The following is a 16,119-nucleotide window of genomic DNA, read 5'->3' as shown; positions in this document are numbered from 1 at the left end:
AGTCAGGACTGAGAATGGACAGGAACACTCAACATCTCTTGGAAAGCCATTCTTGTGAAAAATACAACTCTATCCCAAATTTTTACTTGGGCTTTGCTCTTTTCATATTTCTTTTGATCCTGACAAACTCCCCATCCCTGCTGTTGACAAGCATACCCATAACATGATGCTGCCACCTCAATACTTGACAATAGAGAGGGTTTCACTCTGTTTTGGATTGGATTGGATTTGACCAAAACCTGTAGTTTTTCATTTAGGCCAAAATGTTTATTTATTTGCTGTCTTGTCTTGCAGTATTACTTAACGGCCTTGTTGTAAACAGAATGGATGATTTGGAGTGGATTGTTTAACACCGGCTTCCATCTTTTCACTTTGTCACACAGGCCAGTAATGTGGAGTGAATGCAATGTTGTTGATCCTCTGTATTTTCAAGTATTGTGGTGGCAGCATCATGTTATGGGTATGCTTGTCAACAGCAGGAGAAAAAGGAGAAAAGCCCTGGTAAAAAGGAAAACCCGCCGTGGTTTTCGGAAAACCTAACCATGGGAAAAGTTGAGGTGTCCCTGAATGATCCAGTCTTAGTCCTGACTTGAAAATCCGAGACAAGGTTTGAATATTGCTGTCCATCAATGATTCCTAAACGAATTTACTGAGCTTGAGCAATTTTGTCAAAAGCAATGGACATATGTTGCCCTAAGAGTTGTGCAAGGTTGGTAGAATCTTAATCAAAATTATTCACAGTTGTAATGAAAAAAACATATACATATTTGAGGTTGTGTAGATCAGTAGAAACAGTGTGTACACTTTCACTAGCAACCTTACCTTTCTGTTTAGATATTTATGCAGAATAATGTCCTGATGTGTAGCGTCTCATTTTCAAGAAGATCATGATACAAGTAGTTACATCTCAAACAGTATGTAAGAGTAGTGATGAAACAATACATCCGTGAGGCAAGGTTAGTAAAAACAGAGAAAGTATGATCAAAATGAACTGTAAACATATTATTTTACATTTCTCTGTTTGACTGCACCCAGGGTTTAGTTCCTGTAGGTACTCACATGTCTGTGTTAGAGAACTGGTTGTTCCTGTCTTGCTGAAGTAACTCCGTCCTCCCCTCCTTCCCTCTCTCTCTCTCTTTACACTGCAGTAGTTTACTGAGAGCGCTCAGGGAAGAGCTTCATGTTTCACGAGGCTCCACAAAGGTCCACCCCGGAAGAAAAAAGGCCAAAAACAAAGGCAATCATGAAATCCCCTTTACTTGAGGCCCGAGAAACCTAATAAGAGCGAATCGCCATCTATTTAGTTTCTTCAAATCACTGACAGCAGGCTTTGATAAAAAAGAATGGAAAATATGTAGGATACGAGAACCACCAAAACCCTTCAGACTGTAGCTCCTCTATTGAAGCCAGATGTTGACTTTAACTGGGCAATTTTGATAAATGGCATAATGATTACTATTATACATCGGGGTAATTTTCTATCAGTCCGGCACAATGTTGTTCTTCTTTTATAGACCAAATGAGTGCTCAAGGCCAGGTGCTAGTTTCACCTTGATCAGAACCATGGCATGTGTGTCTCCACAGCGTCCTGTCCTAGAGGAAATGCGGCGGCAGCCATTTTTGTTTTTGCAGTGGCTTATCTTGTGGGCACAACGATGGGGGTTTTGATGGCAGATGATATTGTAGAGCATAGCAATGGTGTTTCGGTTGGCTTTAATAGGAGTTAATTGGAGTATTTTCCTGCGTTGTGCCTTATGCAATGTCCAGAATCCCATTAGGTCTGTGTGAAGGGCTAAGGAGTTCAATGTTTCATAGTCATGACCAGTGTTGGGGGAAATGCGTTACAATAATAATATTACTTTTTGCTGTAACAAATAATATAACAGAATACTGTTTCAGTTTGAGTAATAATATTACAGTTACTGATCAAAGATAGGTTGTACTGTAGTTACTTTGTTACTTTTGTTATCATTCCCTTCCTATTACAGTTATTGATCCAAATACATATTTGTGATGATTATTATTCCCTGTTGGTGCAATATTTAAAACGCCCCCGCCCCAGATTCTAATTGTTTTCGTCCTAGGTCTGACGTCCTCTCGCCAAGTGCCGGTTTACGCACGCATTACTCTGCTTTAGTAAGGGAGATAAAAAATGGTGTCTGAAACATTTTCTCCGCTTGGAAGTACTCCCATTGCTTTGATTTGTTAAGAAGACAAATTGAACATAACTGTTAAACTACAACGGTGCCCAGGTGAGAAACACCTCTCCACTGCTAGAAACACAACTTCCAATCTCTTGAAGCACCTGCAAAAGTAACACGCCAAGACAAAACTCGTAGCGAAAGACCCCTGATCACTGCTGCTGAAGATAACTGTAGGCCTACCTCATCCAAACAACCAAGGCTGTAACCCAGGGAAAGCTGAACAAGCTTGTAGCTGGGTGTGTAGTATATTTTGTGTCTGTCATTATTAGGTTACTTGTGTTGGTGTATAGGCCTACATAACATTGACATTGTTCTACTGAGTGAGGACGCGCAACATTTTGGGTGTAATGTAAAAGTAATATAACGATTAGTGTAACTAATTACTTTTCCCAGTCAAGTAAGCCAAGTAATTTGTTATTGTTGAAAGAAATAACAAGTAATAGGTAATATTACTTTTTTTGAGTAACGACTGGTCGTGTCATAGTGACCCACATGGGGAAATACATCCCTAGCTCCTCTGTCTGCAGTCAGCTCCCAACTCAACATATATCAGAATATTCCAAGTTAAAAGGCCCATGTGTAGACAAAGTTAAACAATTAGCTTGAAATATAACCATACAACTTCTCCATGCCAATCTTCCCCCTTTCCTTGCTCTCAACCTGTTTCATAAAATAAAAATGCCTGCAACCCTTTTGAATGCAGTGATGAAGTCAGTTGAGGCTCTAGGCATGTTATCTCATTCATTGTGATTGATGTCTCAACCACAGAACAGTTATTACGCTTTGAGTTTTGTCATTTAGCAAAGTGAGTGTCTCCAATTGTTGACTTAAAACAAAGTAACTATTTCAAAAGAAAAATGTACAGTTATATGGAAGTATGTAGTCCTGAGATGTTTAACTGACACAGAGAAGACATAATACAACAGCCATTTTTGTAGCATAGCTCATTTTATTGTTTAAACAGTTTTGCATAGGAAATATATCCACTTCCAGTAATTGACTGCAGTAAAAACAGCTGCTAGCAGTATAGGCTGGATATTACAGTAACAATCACAAAAAATGTTGAGCCTTATTTACATTGATTTTAATCTTGTGGCAATTTTAGCCCCTGCACCAAATGTAACCATCTCAAAGGCATTGCCTACTGCTTTAATGTTCTAAAATCAATAAAAAAAGAAGGGATATCAAGGCCTTCGCTATACAGTTCACAATGGATACCTGTGGTTCCTAAACTGTAAAATAACAAGATATAAACAAAAAGATTTCAAAAATTCTCTAAAACGTACATTCAATACATACATAGACCTTTTGCACACACCTGCAGTGTTACTACAATTCACTACTGGAGACTGTTACATTATTTCGTTGGTGTTGTTGCTGTTGTTGTGTTTTTTAATTCACCTTGAAGTGATTCGCCATCGTAATAATGTGTGCGCAGCGGGAGTAAAAGTGCCACAAGACCCATAAGAAGTCAACCCTGCGGAGAAGTTGGCAAGCATTCGTTTCTAAATGACATTAGTTTACATAATGTAGCAATTGACAATCCAAATAAATACACTGTCCAAATGACGTGTACACATAGTTTTTTCCCCTCAAAGAGCAAGCATGAGGCGTGCGCACCCAGTTGACCAAGACCTTCAAATGAATGAAGCACAAAAAAATGAAGCTCAAACCAAAACAACAAACAAAAACCAAAGATTTGGGAGAACACGCCAAGGCGCCCCACACATACCGCTTCATTTTAAGTTGTTGAACTTTTTCAGATTTCAGATTTATTAACAATGGACACTCCACTGACACGGTGAGCTTGAACAGGCACTGAATTAATAATATATTTTGTTTGGTGATTAATAATACATAAAATGCTGGTTTTTATGTTTCCTGCTTACAACAACAACCTGATGTTAATAATCAATACATGGAACACGTCTATTGCTTGCGTAAAAACACACCTCCTGAAAGCGTTTTCGGCCATCCATCTGTCCTCTTAGTCCCTAGAGCACAAAACCTTCAGTAACTAGAACTACACAGATATTGCATGATTGCCACTGGTCCTCCTTGCATAAGGTACTAACTGAACGGTTGACCATGGATAGCTTTCAACAATCATAACTGAATATTGAATAATACTCATCTACCAAGCCTTTCTTATCCGTAGGCCTACATGTCATTCTGTGAAAACGGTTTCACCTGTGTACATACTGTCCAGAGATGATCAAATTAAAGTAGCCCTTTGAAAATAAATATTACCTTAAAAAATGTGCGCAACTAAAAAAACTGCCAATACCTGTATTTCTATGAAAGATATACCATGAGTGAAACACTGATATAAAAGGTCTGGAGAATCTAAGGGCAATTTCTATACGAGTACTTGAAGGGCTTGAATCAAATGTAGGTTAAATTATAGAAAGTGCAAAAATGTGTGATGCCTAGGGGCCACAAGGGACTTACATCAACCAATCCTCACAGCGGAACTACTTGCTTGATGTTGCATACACATGCCTGTTCCAAAACCCTAATAGACATATCAAAACATTGTCAAATGCTAGCGCCAAACTTCTCACGGATTGTTGCATCATCCTGTAATTACGATTTTTCTGAATGAAACGCTATACGGCACATTTCTAAAGGAGGACTTACGTACGATTGACACAACACACTTTAGCACAGTAGAACAACCTATGATGTCACTTAAGACGTTACCCTGGTATTCACTGGTGGTAGGCTCAAATCAGGTGACTTTATTGTAAAGTGACATGAATAGATATCCCCTACCGTTAAACATAGAACCCCAATCAAACCTCTATTTATCTCGCTCTCCGACATGGATTCAAAACCACATAATCACATCACACTCTGTACTATGGCCACACTAACAAAAACAAGAATTTAAAATATTACTGAAATGTTTCCAAAATGGAAAGTTTATAAGCACTAAACACAATTTAAAAAAACATATATTTTTTTTTACATTTTAGGGTTCTGTATAGGATACTTCCCCTAAATACAGGAATATGGAAAATTGATAAAATACTTTTATTTTCGATTATTTGGGGAAAGCTGGAGAGTTGTAACTCAAGTCCTGCCTCCGCAACCAATTTATTGTTTTTTCTTTTTTTCATAAAATGGAATTGACTAATATTCCCCAAGATGTTTGAAAACATTTACAAACAAGGGCGTCAAAGAAAAATCTTGAAAAAGACTACAGTGTACAAACTCCTGCCTATAAGGCAGGCTTCTCAATAGAAATACCCTCATCTTCGCTCGTTGTGTAGTTTCATCCTCTCTATCCCTCATACATTCTCTCTTACAAGCACATACACGCATACTCACACATTCTCAAAACACACATTACTCACAAACTGACCCCAAAGGACTACTGCTATCGACGCCACCACAGTATTCACCTTTATATACACACAGTCTTCTACCCAAAATATCAACACCGCATCTGACACGTTTCTATCAGGGAAAATGCCCTTCAGTGGGGTCTCCAATGGCCAGAGGCTGCAAAGCACTTACGTTTTCACACAAAAAAGGCAGAACAGTGCACATGGAACGGGGTGGCTTTTGTTTTTGTAATGTTTTTTTCTTCACAATATCAGAATAAGTATCTTGGTGAAGGAGGAGAGAATAAGCTTGACTTGAGTTTAATGCGTTTTATATGCTTTCTGGCCTCTCAAAAAGTGTTGGGTATATAATACAGTACCTTTCTTCGAATTAAGCAGGTAAGAACTTTCACAATTGTTGGGATGGAGCGCAACAGGTAACAAAACATCATTGTGGATAGTGTCTATTTGAGTTATAAAAGTAGTTTCTCATATTACAAAGTGGGAGAGTTATCATTGGAATTCTTAATGCCCCGTAACGCCTGAGATTTTGTTTTTGTTTCTTATATGTACGACTTTTTATCTTTTATTATTATTTATTATATTATTTATTATGTACGAGTTATATATTTGACACAACACACTTGGGGAAGACGATTAACCAATGCCCATGTGCTATGCAAGGGCTCCATTTTTGTTCTTATTCTTCTGGCCCTACAGAGTACAAGGAAAATAGTAGATATCCTTCCTCTGTAGTCCATAGCTTATTACATGATAAAATACAAGGCTCCCTATAGCGATAAAATAACTCCCCCGAATGGGTAGAGTTATCCCTGGGATTTATACAGATCGAGTGCATAAATTTGACTACTTCCAAATACTTTCTTGAGACTGATTTGACCGGTCTCACAAGCATTTGTCGGTTTGTTGATTGTAGCGCATGTGTAACAGGTAACTTTATATATAGTTTAAGGCATCTACTTGGGAATTGCACACAGCGACTGATAGAATGGCACCGATGATTGTTAAGGGTTAATGCTAATATAGCTTCCTGCATACAAGTAGTATGAGCAAAGTGTTGGCTTTTCACAAGTACGCAGTATGATTTCAGTTTGAAATTGCGGGTCTGATTAAGGTGAATGTGAACATTTTTTTTTTGTTGAAATGATTGTCACACTCAAGTCAAGCCGTCTCTCCTGTGAAAATGAGCTTAGTCAATGTCACATGCTAGCACCCCAGATGGGAAGTTGAAAGAAAAGAGTAGATTTTGTCACAGTAGACAGATCAGTGACTTTGCAGCCATACGAGACCAACGGGTGCATTCTTTATAGGCAAACTGTAAGGTTAGAAAAAAGACCCCCTCCCTCCCCCACCAAGAATTCAAAACACACTGAAACATGTCTCTCCATCTCTCAGTACACTAAAAAAGACCTTGTCATACACTGCATAGAAAGCAGTCCCCGCTTTGGTCAATTAAAAAAGGAAAACAACAACAACAACAACAACAACAACAACAACAACAACAAAAACAACGATATCAACAAAATAAATGCATTACAATAGTCTCCAAACTAGCCTCTAATAGTTGCCGTATCTATAAGCACTACCTACATAGGCAAAAGTTGGTATTGCATAATTTTCATACATCTGAATTCCTCCCTCCTCGATAGTAACTGGAAGATGAAAAACAAAAACGAAATGACAAAAACGATAACAACAAAAATTAAAGGTTATTAAAAAACCACCGAAAATACTGAAAAAGAATGATGGTTGATTATAAACTTTAAAACGGCGACGATACACAGCCTTGATATGCAATGTAACTGTGAGATAAAGTAGTAAATGAAAGTTACAAATCAACAATGTCACAATTTTCATTCAGAGTACAAAACAATTATCTTATCATAAAAATGTTAATTTCTTTTCTATAATGGTAATAAATGCAGCAAAAAACAAGTGTAGTGATGTCTCTATATTCAAAAGGCAAGGCACGTAATGTGGACTAGTATGTCATCGTGCAAATTAAGAGTATTGGAGAGATTTGTCATAGAAATATATCTGGACTTGGAGAGAGGCCAAGGCAATAGACCTGCCGTGCACAATTCTAGATTTCAGGGACTGCCACCACTGTATCTGGGATGTGAGTGTTCAAGAAGCAAAATGTGCAAACCTCTGCAACCTTGAAGGTTCAGGGTTGCACAAAAGTGTAGATTTTTTGACATACACATACCTTTTCGTGAATGACTTTAACAGCCTGCATTCTTCTTTTTTTCCCCCTCGTCAAGTCATATTATAAACACAAGCTTCATAAGCTGATGGCCAAATGCATATGTTCTTGATTTCAGATGCCATTTTATACACTACGTGTGTTTCAAAAAAAAAAAAAAAATGTAAGTATTTTTTTTCTCACAATAAATAAAAAGCTCCCCATGAGACTGAGTAGGGCTTAATAGAAGTGCTGTCTTGTTCAGTTCTGCACAGGTAGCTTAATGCACACCTTCAAACACATCTCTGCATTTCAGGCTTAGTATTCTTTTCTTTCCATATTTAGATACACGGAAATGCGACTGAAATCAAATCAAATGTTTGTTTTTTTAAAAACCTTTTTACGTTTACGTATTTAAAACAACAAAGTTTCATATTTACCCTCCTTCCTTTAGAGTCTTAGGGCTGACAGACATAGCTTCCCTTCAAAAATTCAATTGCACTTGCCTCTTTCGAGATTTTTAGATCATTTTTTGTCTTTTTTTATCCTTTTCTAAAGGAGATACGAATTCTTAAAAAACGGGTCAAATCTCTAACCTAAAAATATAGTGTTTTTCTCTTCTTTTTTTACCATAGTAAGAGTTCACAACTCTAAGGAGTATAACTAACTTTTAAGTGGATAGCAGTACAGAATCAACAGGATAACGAGTTTCAGACAAAATAAAAATTGTATCACAGTAAACTGAAATCAAAGAAGAAAAACAAAACACTGAATTCACAATTTGTTCCTATGGTTACATAGTCAATAGTTTGACATGGGAGCCTCTTCTGCAGAAGGGGTAAAGGTCAGAGTTGAATAACTTACAGTCGGGTAATCTACTACCAGCCAGCCTTTGTGTGTTTCAGATCACTTCCCTTGTTTGTAAACCAAGGTTAAAAACTCCCAACAACAGAATGAAGAAGAAGAAGACCACCATCAGACTAAGAGTTGTCATGCTAAATATTAAGGCATCTAAATGTTTTTGTACAGAATACGTCACAGCATTTTGAATGGAAAGGCTCTTCTCACACAATGACTGACTGGCATGGCATAGGATTAGCTAGAGCGGACCGAATCAGATTCGCTCCAAACCAACTCCAAACCAACTCCAAACCAACATTGGCCAAGTCTTCTTGGCCAATGTCCCGATGGGAGGAGGGGTGTGGGGAGGAAAGGGTGGAGGGGAGGGGGGACAAAGGACAAACACAATTGTTTTAAGTGCTGCTTGCTGATTATTTCCCCCGTTGCCGACACTTCTTGCGCCCCCCCCCCCCCCCCCCCCTCCGGGTCTTCAGTTCTCTGCCTCTGTGTGGAGGAGGGGGGGCTCACCAATGATGTTTATGCTGTAGTTCTGGTGGACATTTGTTGGCAGAATCGGAGTCCCGTTCGTGACTTGGAATGGAACTAAGCTCGCCCAGGTACCAGGACTGTGGAAACACAACAGAGAGAGAAGGAGAGAACAGAAGCGGGTTTTGAGTCACCTGCATTGAGCATCGGAAGCTTTTGAAAGCATAAGTAGAGATAAGACAACAGCACCAATCAGATGCTCTACACGCACAATGATGAAATGCTCTGCAGCAAGTCATTACATTTATACTGTCACACATCACTATTAAATGAACAGTTACACTTTAGAGGTGTAGTCAGCTGAGGGGGAAAAAAAGACAAGGGTTTATTCATAATGTTAAAAACCACATTCAACTACCCAATTATTTTGTTAGGCAGAACACAATTCTGAGTAATTAGCATTATGTGTTGTTAACATCCGTCATTATTATGCACCGCCAATCGCATTTCTACGAATCAGATTCTATGGCAATGTTTAATGAATATCCCCTAAAACTATTTCAACAAAATGTTCATGCAGACCATTTGACAACAGCATGTCCCAAGTCCACTATAGACTCATCCCTCTTACCCAATCACTTCCCACCGGGCACAGACATCAATTCAACGTCGATTCCACGTTGGTTCAATGTAATTCCCTTGAAATGACGTGGAAAAAACGTTGATTCAGCCAGTGTGTGCCCAGTCCGTTTGCTTTACCCAGGAAGAATGATGGAAAGGCCTTATGTCTAGTCTAATCAGTCTATGGTTCGAGGGGGACACAGTCAAACAAAGCGCTTCCGGTGTTTTCCACCGATTCCTCTGAGGAGGATGTCAAGCGAGGATCACACCTAATTCCATATCGACAGACCCTCTCCATGTTGATCAATGGTGCTACAGAAGGGGGTTGGGGTCTTTACAAATCCGCCCCATCCCTATTCAACGCACGCTAAAGCAACACAACACAGCGATTGTTCGCAGGAGGCGCAAACTGAAAACGCGGTCTGCCTGCGAAACAAACAATGTGTTGTTCTCAAGGGGCTCAATGATACGTACATGTTGAATAATTAATCAATTACCCCCACTACCCACTACATCTGAAATACCTGTCTCGCACAATTGCTACATTATAGGCCAACACTATATACAGAGCCTGGTATACAGACACTAGACAGGAGGAGGATATAGCGTTTGGGGTGCAAAGAATGAGGGATATGTTTGAAAGGTTATGTAGGTTAACCAAGTCCCTCCACTGTTTCCATGCAGGTGTAAGCCTTCCTCGATAAAGAGAGAGAAAAAGAAGTTGATTATTGTTGTCAGTGGGATAGGAAGACGAGCTAACGGGGGAAGAGGAGAGGAGTGGGGACCGGATATGTTGAAACACAGACTTAATTCCCCCCCCGAGGCTGTCCCATCTGACACGACTGTCTGTCTGTGTCCATGAATGGTGTCTAATGATCTGGTCTGCATTTCATACAAAACACTTCTCCTAGTGGCTCAGCCTCAACTAAAATCAACGGGAACCACATGTTCAATACCTGTTTCTAAGGGGATCAGACTCCTTAGAAAATAAAACAAGAAAGGAAAAAAGAGAGAAGGAGAGGAGGGAAGGAGAGAGAAAGACTAAGAATTAAAGAAAGAAAGAGAGCGAGAGAAACAGAAAATTTGACAACTACATTTTTAAGTGGAAAATATTGGAAGCCAGATCCAGTCCTATAAAGGGTTAAAACACCAGAGATGATTTACACAGGCTATTTGGGCAGGGCTTTTTTCTCCTCCTTACTCCCTTCTCTTTGGACCCCTTCCCTTCATCATTCTCACTCTTAATTTCTCTCCCTCTCTCTCTTTGCCTCTAACTCTCGCTCTCTCGCTCTCTTTGCCTCTAACTCTTGCTCTCTCACTCTCTTTGCCTCTAACTCTTGCTCTCTCACTCTCTTTGCCTCTAACTCTCGCTCTCTCACTCTCTTTGCCTCTAACTCTCGCTCTCTTTGCCTCTAACTCTCGCTCTCTTTGCCTCTAACTCTTGCTCTCTCACTCTCTTTGCCTCTAACTCTCTCTCTCTCACTCTCTTTGCCTCCAACTCTCGCTCTCTCTCTCTCTCGCTCTCTCGCTCTCTTTGCCTCCAACTCTCTCTCGCTCTCTTTGCCTCCAACTCTCGCTCGCTCTCTCACTCTCTTTGCCTCTAACTCTCACTCTCTTTGCCTCTAACTCTCGCTCTCTTTGCCTCCAACTCTCGCTCTCTCTCACGCGCTCTTTGCCTCCAACTCTCGCTCTCTCTCACGCTCTCTTTGCCTCCAACTCTCGCTCTCTCTCGCTCTCTTTGCCTCCAACTCTCGCTCTCTCTCTCTCTTTGCCTCCAACTCTCGCTCTCTCTCTCTCGCTGTCTTTGCCTCCAATTCTCGCTCTCTCTCGCTCTCTTTGCCTCCAACTCTCGCTCTCTCACTCTCTTTGCCTCCAACTCTCTCTCTCTCTCTCTCTCGCTCTCTTTGCCTCCAACTCTCGCTCTCTCTCTCACTCTCTTTGCCTCCAACTCTCTCTCTCTCTCTCTCGCTCTCTTTGCCTCCAACTCTCTCTCTCTCTCTCTCGCTCTCTTTGCCTCCAACTCTCGCTCTCTCTCTCTCGCTCTCATTGCCTCCAACTCTCGCTCTCTCTCTCTCGCTCTCTTTGCCTCCAACTCTCGCTCTCTCTCTCTCGCTCTCATTGCCTCCAACTCTCGCTCTCTCTCTCGCTCTCTTTGCCTCCAACTCTCACTCTCTTTGCCTCTAACTCTCGCTCTCTTTGCCTCCAACTCTCGCTCTCTTTGCCTCCAACTCTCGCTCTCTTTGCCTCCAACTCTCGCTCTCTTTGCCTCCAACTCTCGCTCTCTTTGCCTCCAACTCTCGCTCTCTTTGCCTCCAACTCTCGCTCTCTTTGCCTCCAACTCTCGCTCTCTCTCTTTGCCTCCAACTCTCGCTCTCTCTCTTTGCCTCCAACTCTCGCTCTCTCTCTTTGCCTCCAACTCTCGCTCTCTCTCTTTGCCTCCAACTCTCGCTCTCTCTCTTTGCCTCCAACTCTCGCTCTCTCTCTTTGCCTCCAACTCTCTTTGCCTCCAACTCTCTTTGCCTCCAACTCTCTTTGCCTCCAACTCTCTTTGCCTCCAACTCTCTTTGCCTCCAACTCTCTTTGCCTCCAACTCTCGCTCTCTCTCTCTCTCTTTGTCTCCAACTCTCGCTCTCTCTCTCTCTCTCTTTGCCTCCAACTCTCGCTCGCTCTCTCTCTTTGCCTCCAACTCTCTCTCTCTTTGCCTCCAACTCTCTCTCTCTTTGCCTCCAACTCTCTCTCTCTTTGCCTCCAACTCTCTCTCTCTTTGCCTCCAACTCTCTTTGCCTCCAACTCTCTTTGCCTCCAACTCTCTTTGTCTCCAACTCTCGCTCTCTCTCTCTCTTTGCCTCCAACTCTCTCTCTCTTTGCCTCCAACTCTCACTCTCTTTGCCTCCAACTCTCACTCTCTTTGCCTCCAACTCTCACTCTCTTTGCCTCCAACTCTCTTTGCCTCCAACTCTCTTTGCCTCCAACTCTCTTTGCCTCCAACTCTCGCTCTCTTTGCCTCCAACTCTCGCTCTCTCTCTCTCTCTCTTTGTCTCCAACTCTCGCTCTCACTCTCTCTCTTTGCCTCCAACTCTCGCTCTCTCTCTTTGCCTCTAACTCTCGCTCTCTCTCTTTGCCTCTAACTCTCGCTCTCTCTCTTTGCCTCTAACTCTCACTCTCTCTCTCTCTCTCTTTAACTCTCTCGTTGCCTCTAACTCTCCCTCTCTTTGTCTCTATCTTTGCCTCTAACTCTCTCTCTTTGCCACTAACTCGCTCTCTTTGCCACTAACTCGCTCTCTTTGCCACTAACTCGCTCTCTTTGCCACTAACTCACTCTCTTTGCCTCTAACTCACTCTCTTTGCCTCTAACTCACTCTCTTTGCCACTAACTCACTCTCTTTGCCACTAACTCGCTCTCTTTGCCACTAACTCGCTCTCTTTGCCTCTAACACACTCTCTTTGCCTCTAACTCACTCTCTTTGCCTCTAACTCACTCTCTTTGCCTCTAACTCACTCTCTTTGCCTCTAACTCGCTCTCTTTGCCTCTAACTCACTCTCTTTGCCACTAACTCACTCTCTTTGCCACTAACTCACTCTCTTTGCCTCTAACTCACTCTCTTTGCCTCTAACTCACTCGCTTTACCTCTAACTCACTCGCTTTGCCTCTAACTCACTCGCTTTGCCTCTAACTCGCTTTGCCTCTAACTCGCTTTGCCTCTAACTCTCTTTGCCTCTAACTCTCTTTGCCTCTAACTCTCTTTGCCTCTAACTCTCTCTCTCTCTCTTTGCCTCTAACTCTCTCTCTCTCTCTCTCTTTGCCGCTAACTCTCTCACTCTCTCTCTTTGCCTCTAACTCTCTCTCTCTCTCTCTCTTTGCCGCTAACTCTCTCACTCTCTCTCTTTGCCTCTAACTCACTCTCTTTGCCACTAACTCACTCTCTTTGCCTCTAACTCACTCTCTTTGCCTCTAACTCACTCTCTTTGCCTCTAACTCACTCGCTTTGCCTCTAACTCACTCGCTTTGCCTCTAACTCGCTTTGCCTCTAACTCGCTTTGCCTCTAACTCTCTTTGCCTCTAACTCTCTTTGCCTCTAACTCTCTCTCTTTCTCTTTGCCTCTAACTCTCTCTCTCTCTCTCTCTTTGCCGCTAACTCTCTCACTCTCTCTCTTTGCCTCCAACTCTCACTCTCTCTCTTTGCCTCTAACTCTCTCTCTCTCTCTCTCTTTGCCGCTAACTCTCTCACTCTCTCTCTTTGCCTCTAACTCACTCTCTTTGCCACTAACTCACTCTCTTTGCCTCTAACTCACTCTCTTTGCCTCTAACTCACTCTCTTTGCCTCTAACTCACTCGCTTTGCCTCTAACTCACTCGCTTTGCCTCTAACTCACTCGCTTTGCCTCTAACTCGCTTTGCCTCTAACTCGCTTTGCCTCTAACTCTCTTTGCCTCTAACTCTCTTTGCCTCTAACTCTCTTTGCCTCATATCTCTCACTCTCTCTCTTTGCCTCCAACTCTCACTCTCTCTTTCTTTGCCTCCAACTCTCACTCTCTCTTTCTTTGCCTCTAACTCTCTCTCTCTCTCTCTTTGCCTCTAACTCTCTCTCTCTCTCTTTGCCTCTAACTCTTGCTCTCTCTCTCGCTCTCTTTGCATCTATCTATTGCTCTCTCTCTCTCTCGCTCTTTGCCTCCAACTCTCTCTCTCTCTCTCTTTGCCTCTAACTCTTTCTCTCTCTCTCGCTCTCTTTGCATCTAACTATTGCTCTCTCTCACTCTCTCTCTTTGCCGCTAACTCTCTCACTCTCTCCCTCTCTTTTAACTCTAACTCTCACTCTCGCTCTTTGCCTCTAACTCTCACTCTCTCTCTCTTTGCCTCTAACTCTCACTCTCTCTCTCTGCCTCTAACTCTCTCTTTGCCTCTGACTCTCTCTCTTTCTCTAACTCTCGCTCTCTCGCTCTTTGCCTCTAACTCTTGTTGCTTCTAACTCTCTCGCTCTCTTTGCCTCTAACTCTCGCTCTCTCTCTGCCTCTAACTCTCACTCTGCCTCTAACTCTCTCTCTGCCTCTAACTCTCACTCTCTCTCTTTGCCTCTAACTCTCACTCTTTCTCTCTGCCTCTAACTCTCTCTCTGCCCCTAACTCTCTCTCTCTTTGCCTCTAACTCTCTCTCTCTCTCTTTGCCTCTAACTCTTGCTCTCTCTCTCGCTCTCTTTGCATCTAACTATTGTTGCTTCTAACTCTCTCTCTCTTTGCCTCTAACTGTTGTTGCTTCTAACTCTCTCTCTGCCTCTCTCTCTCTATTTGCCTCTAACTCTCTCTCTCTCACTTTGCCTCTAACTCTTGCTCTCTCGCTCTCTTTGCCTCTAACTCTCGCTCTCTTTGCCTCTAACTCTTGCTCTCTCTCTCTCTTTGCCTCTAACTCTCGCTCTCTTTGCCTCTCTCTGCATCTAACACACCCTCTGCCTCTAACACACCCTCTGCCTCTAACTCACTCTCACGTTGCCTCTGCCTCACTCTCTTTTTGCCTCTGCCTCTCTCTAACTCACTCTCTCGCTCTGCCTCTAACTCACTCTCTCTCTCTCTGCCTCTAACACTCTCTCTCTCTCTTTGCCTCTAACATTCTCTCTCTATTTGCCTCTAACTCTCTCTAACTCTCTCTCTCTCACCCTCACTCTCTCCTGCCAAAAAATCATCTGACAGGAAATGAGAGATTACGTTTTTTCCTACCTTGCTGAACAAAGAAAGCTCAGAGCAGGCTAGTTCCCTGCAGCATTCTCTTCTTCCCTCCTCTCTCCCTAACAGACACACACACACACACACACACACACACACACACACACACACACACCCTCTCTTTCTCTCCCACTCCGTGTCCTACTCTAAAGGCCTTCTCAGGTGAAGACAGAGTAGACACATTAAAAGGTACTATACAGTCCATCACACTGTCAATCCCATACAATTACATATAGAATTACAGGATCTCTTTGATCAATCCATATTACTATTCCATTTCTCCAAATGACTCTTTGTATACTAAAAAGATGACGTCTATGTTTGAGTTGGGGATGTCATTCATTAAGCCCAAGTTCCCTTCGCCAACACAGGTCTGCAGGTGGCTTCAGACGAGGGCACACACAATCCCTAATGAGAAAAACAACTTCCCTCATGGTCACCCCCTACCTTTACCCATGGCCTCCTTTAGCCCTATCTTAGAGCTCCACAGCCCCAAATCACACTAATTCTCCTCCACACAAGCGGAGCTCCAGTGTCCAGTGGGCTTCATTTAAGGATTAACCCATCGGAATTAGATTATCTAATGGCATCTTAATGGATTGCTGACCCATTTCCTGTCGAACGGCAACATGCAAGTGTGGGAGTGTTTTATTTTGGGTCCTACTGTGAGGGACTATATAAGACGCAGAAGTGGGCGCAAGGCAATACAAACACGTGTG

At 42.2% G+C, this 16,119-nt stretch overlaps 1 protein-coding gene across 3 annotated transcripts in view; it reads right to left on the bottom strand.

Annotated features, from left to right (window-relative positions):
- Positions 1 to 3,131: 3,131 nt before the first annotated feature.
- The window catches only part of LOC120030638 (nuclear factor 1 B-type-like), an 84,283-nt gene continuing 71,295 nt past the window's right edge, over positions 3,132 to 16,119 (bottom strand). For all 3 annotated transcript variants that reach the window (XM_038976075.1, XM_038976074.1, XM_038976077.1), the window contains one exon: positions 3,132 to 9,205. In XM_038976075.1, the coding sequence (XP_038832003.1) occupies positions 9,070 to 9,205 (136 nt within the window). In that variant the 3' untranslated portion in view covers positions 3,132 to 9,069. The remainder of the gene's footprint in view (positions 9,206 to 16,119) is intronic.

This window comes from Salvelinus namaycush, chromosome 36 (genome assembly GCF_016432855.1).
Source record: "Salvelinus namaycush isolate Seneca chromosome 36, SaNama_1.0, whole genome shotgun sequence".
NCBI classification, from domain to species: domain Eukaryota; kingdom Metazoa; phylum Chordata; class Actinopteri; order Salmoniformes; family Salmonidae; genus Salvelinus; species Salvelinus namaycush.
Note: the sequence above shows the minus strand (reverse complement) of the source record. Positions and strands in the feature narration are given on the sequence as shown.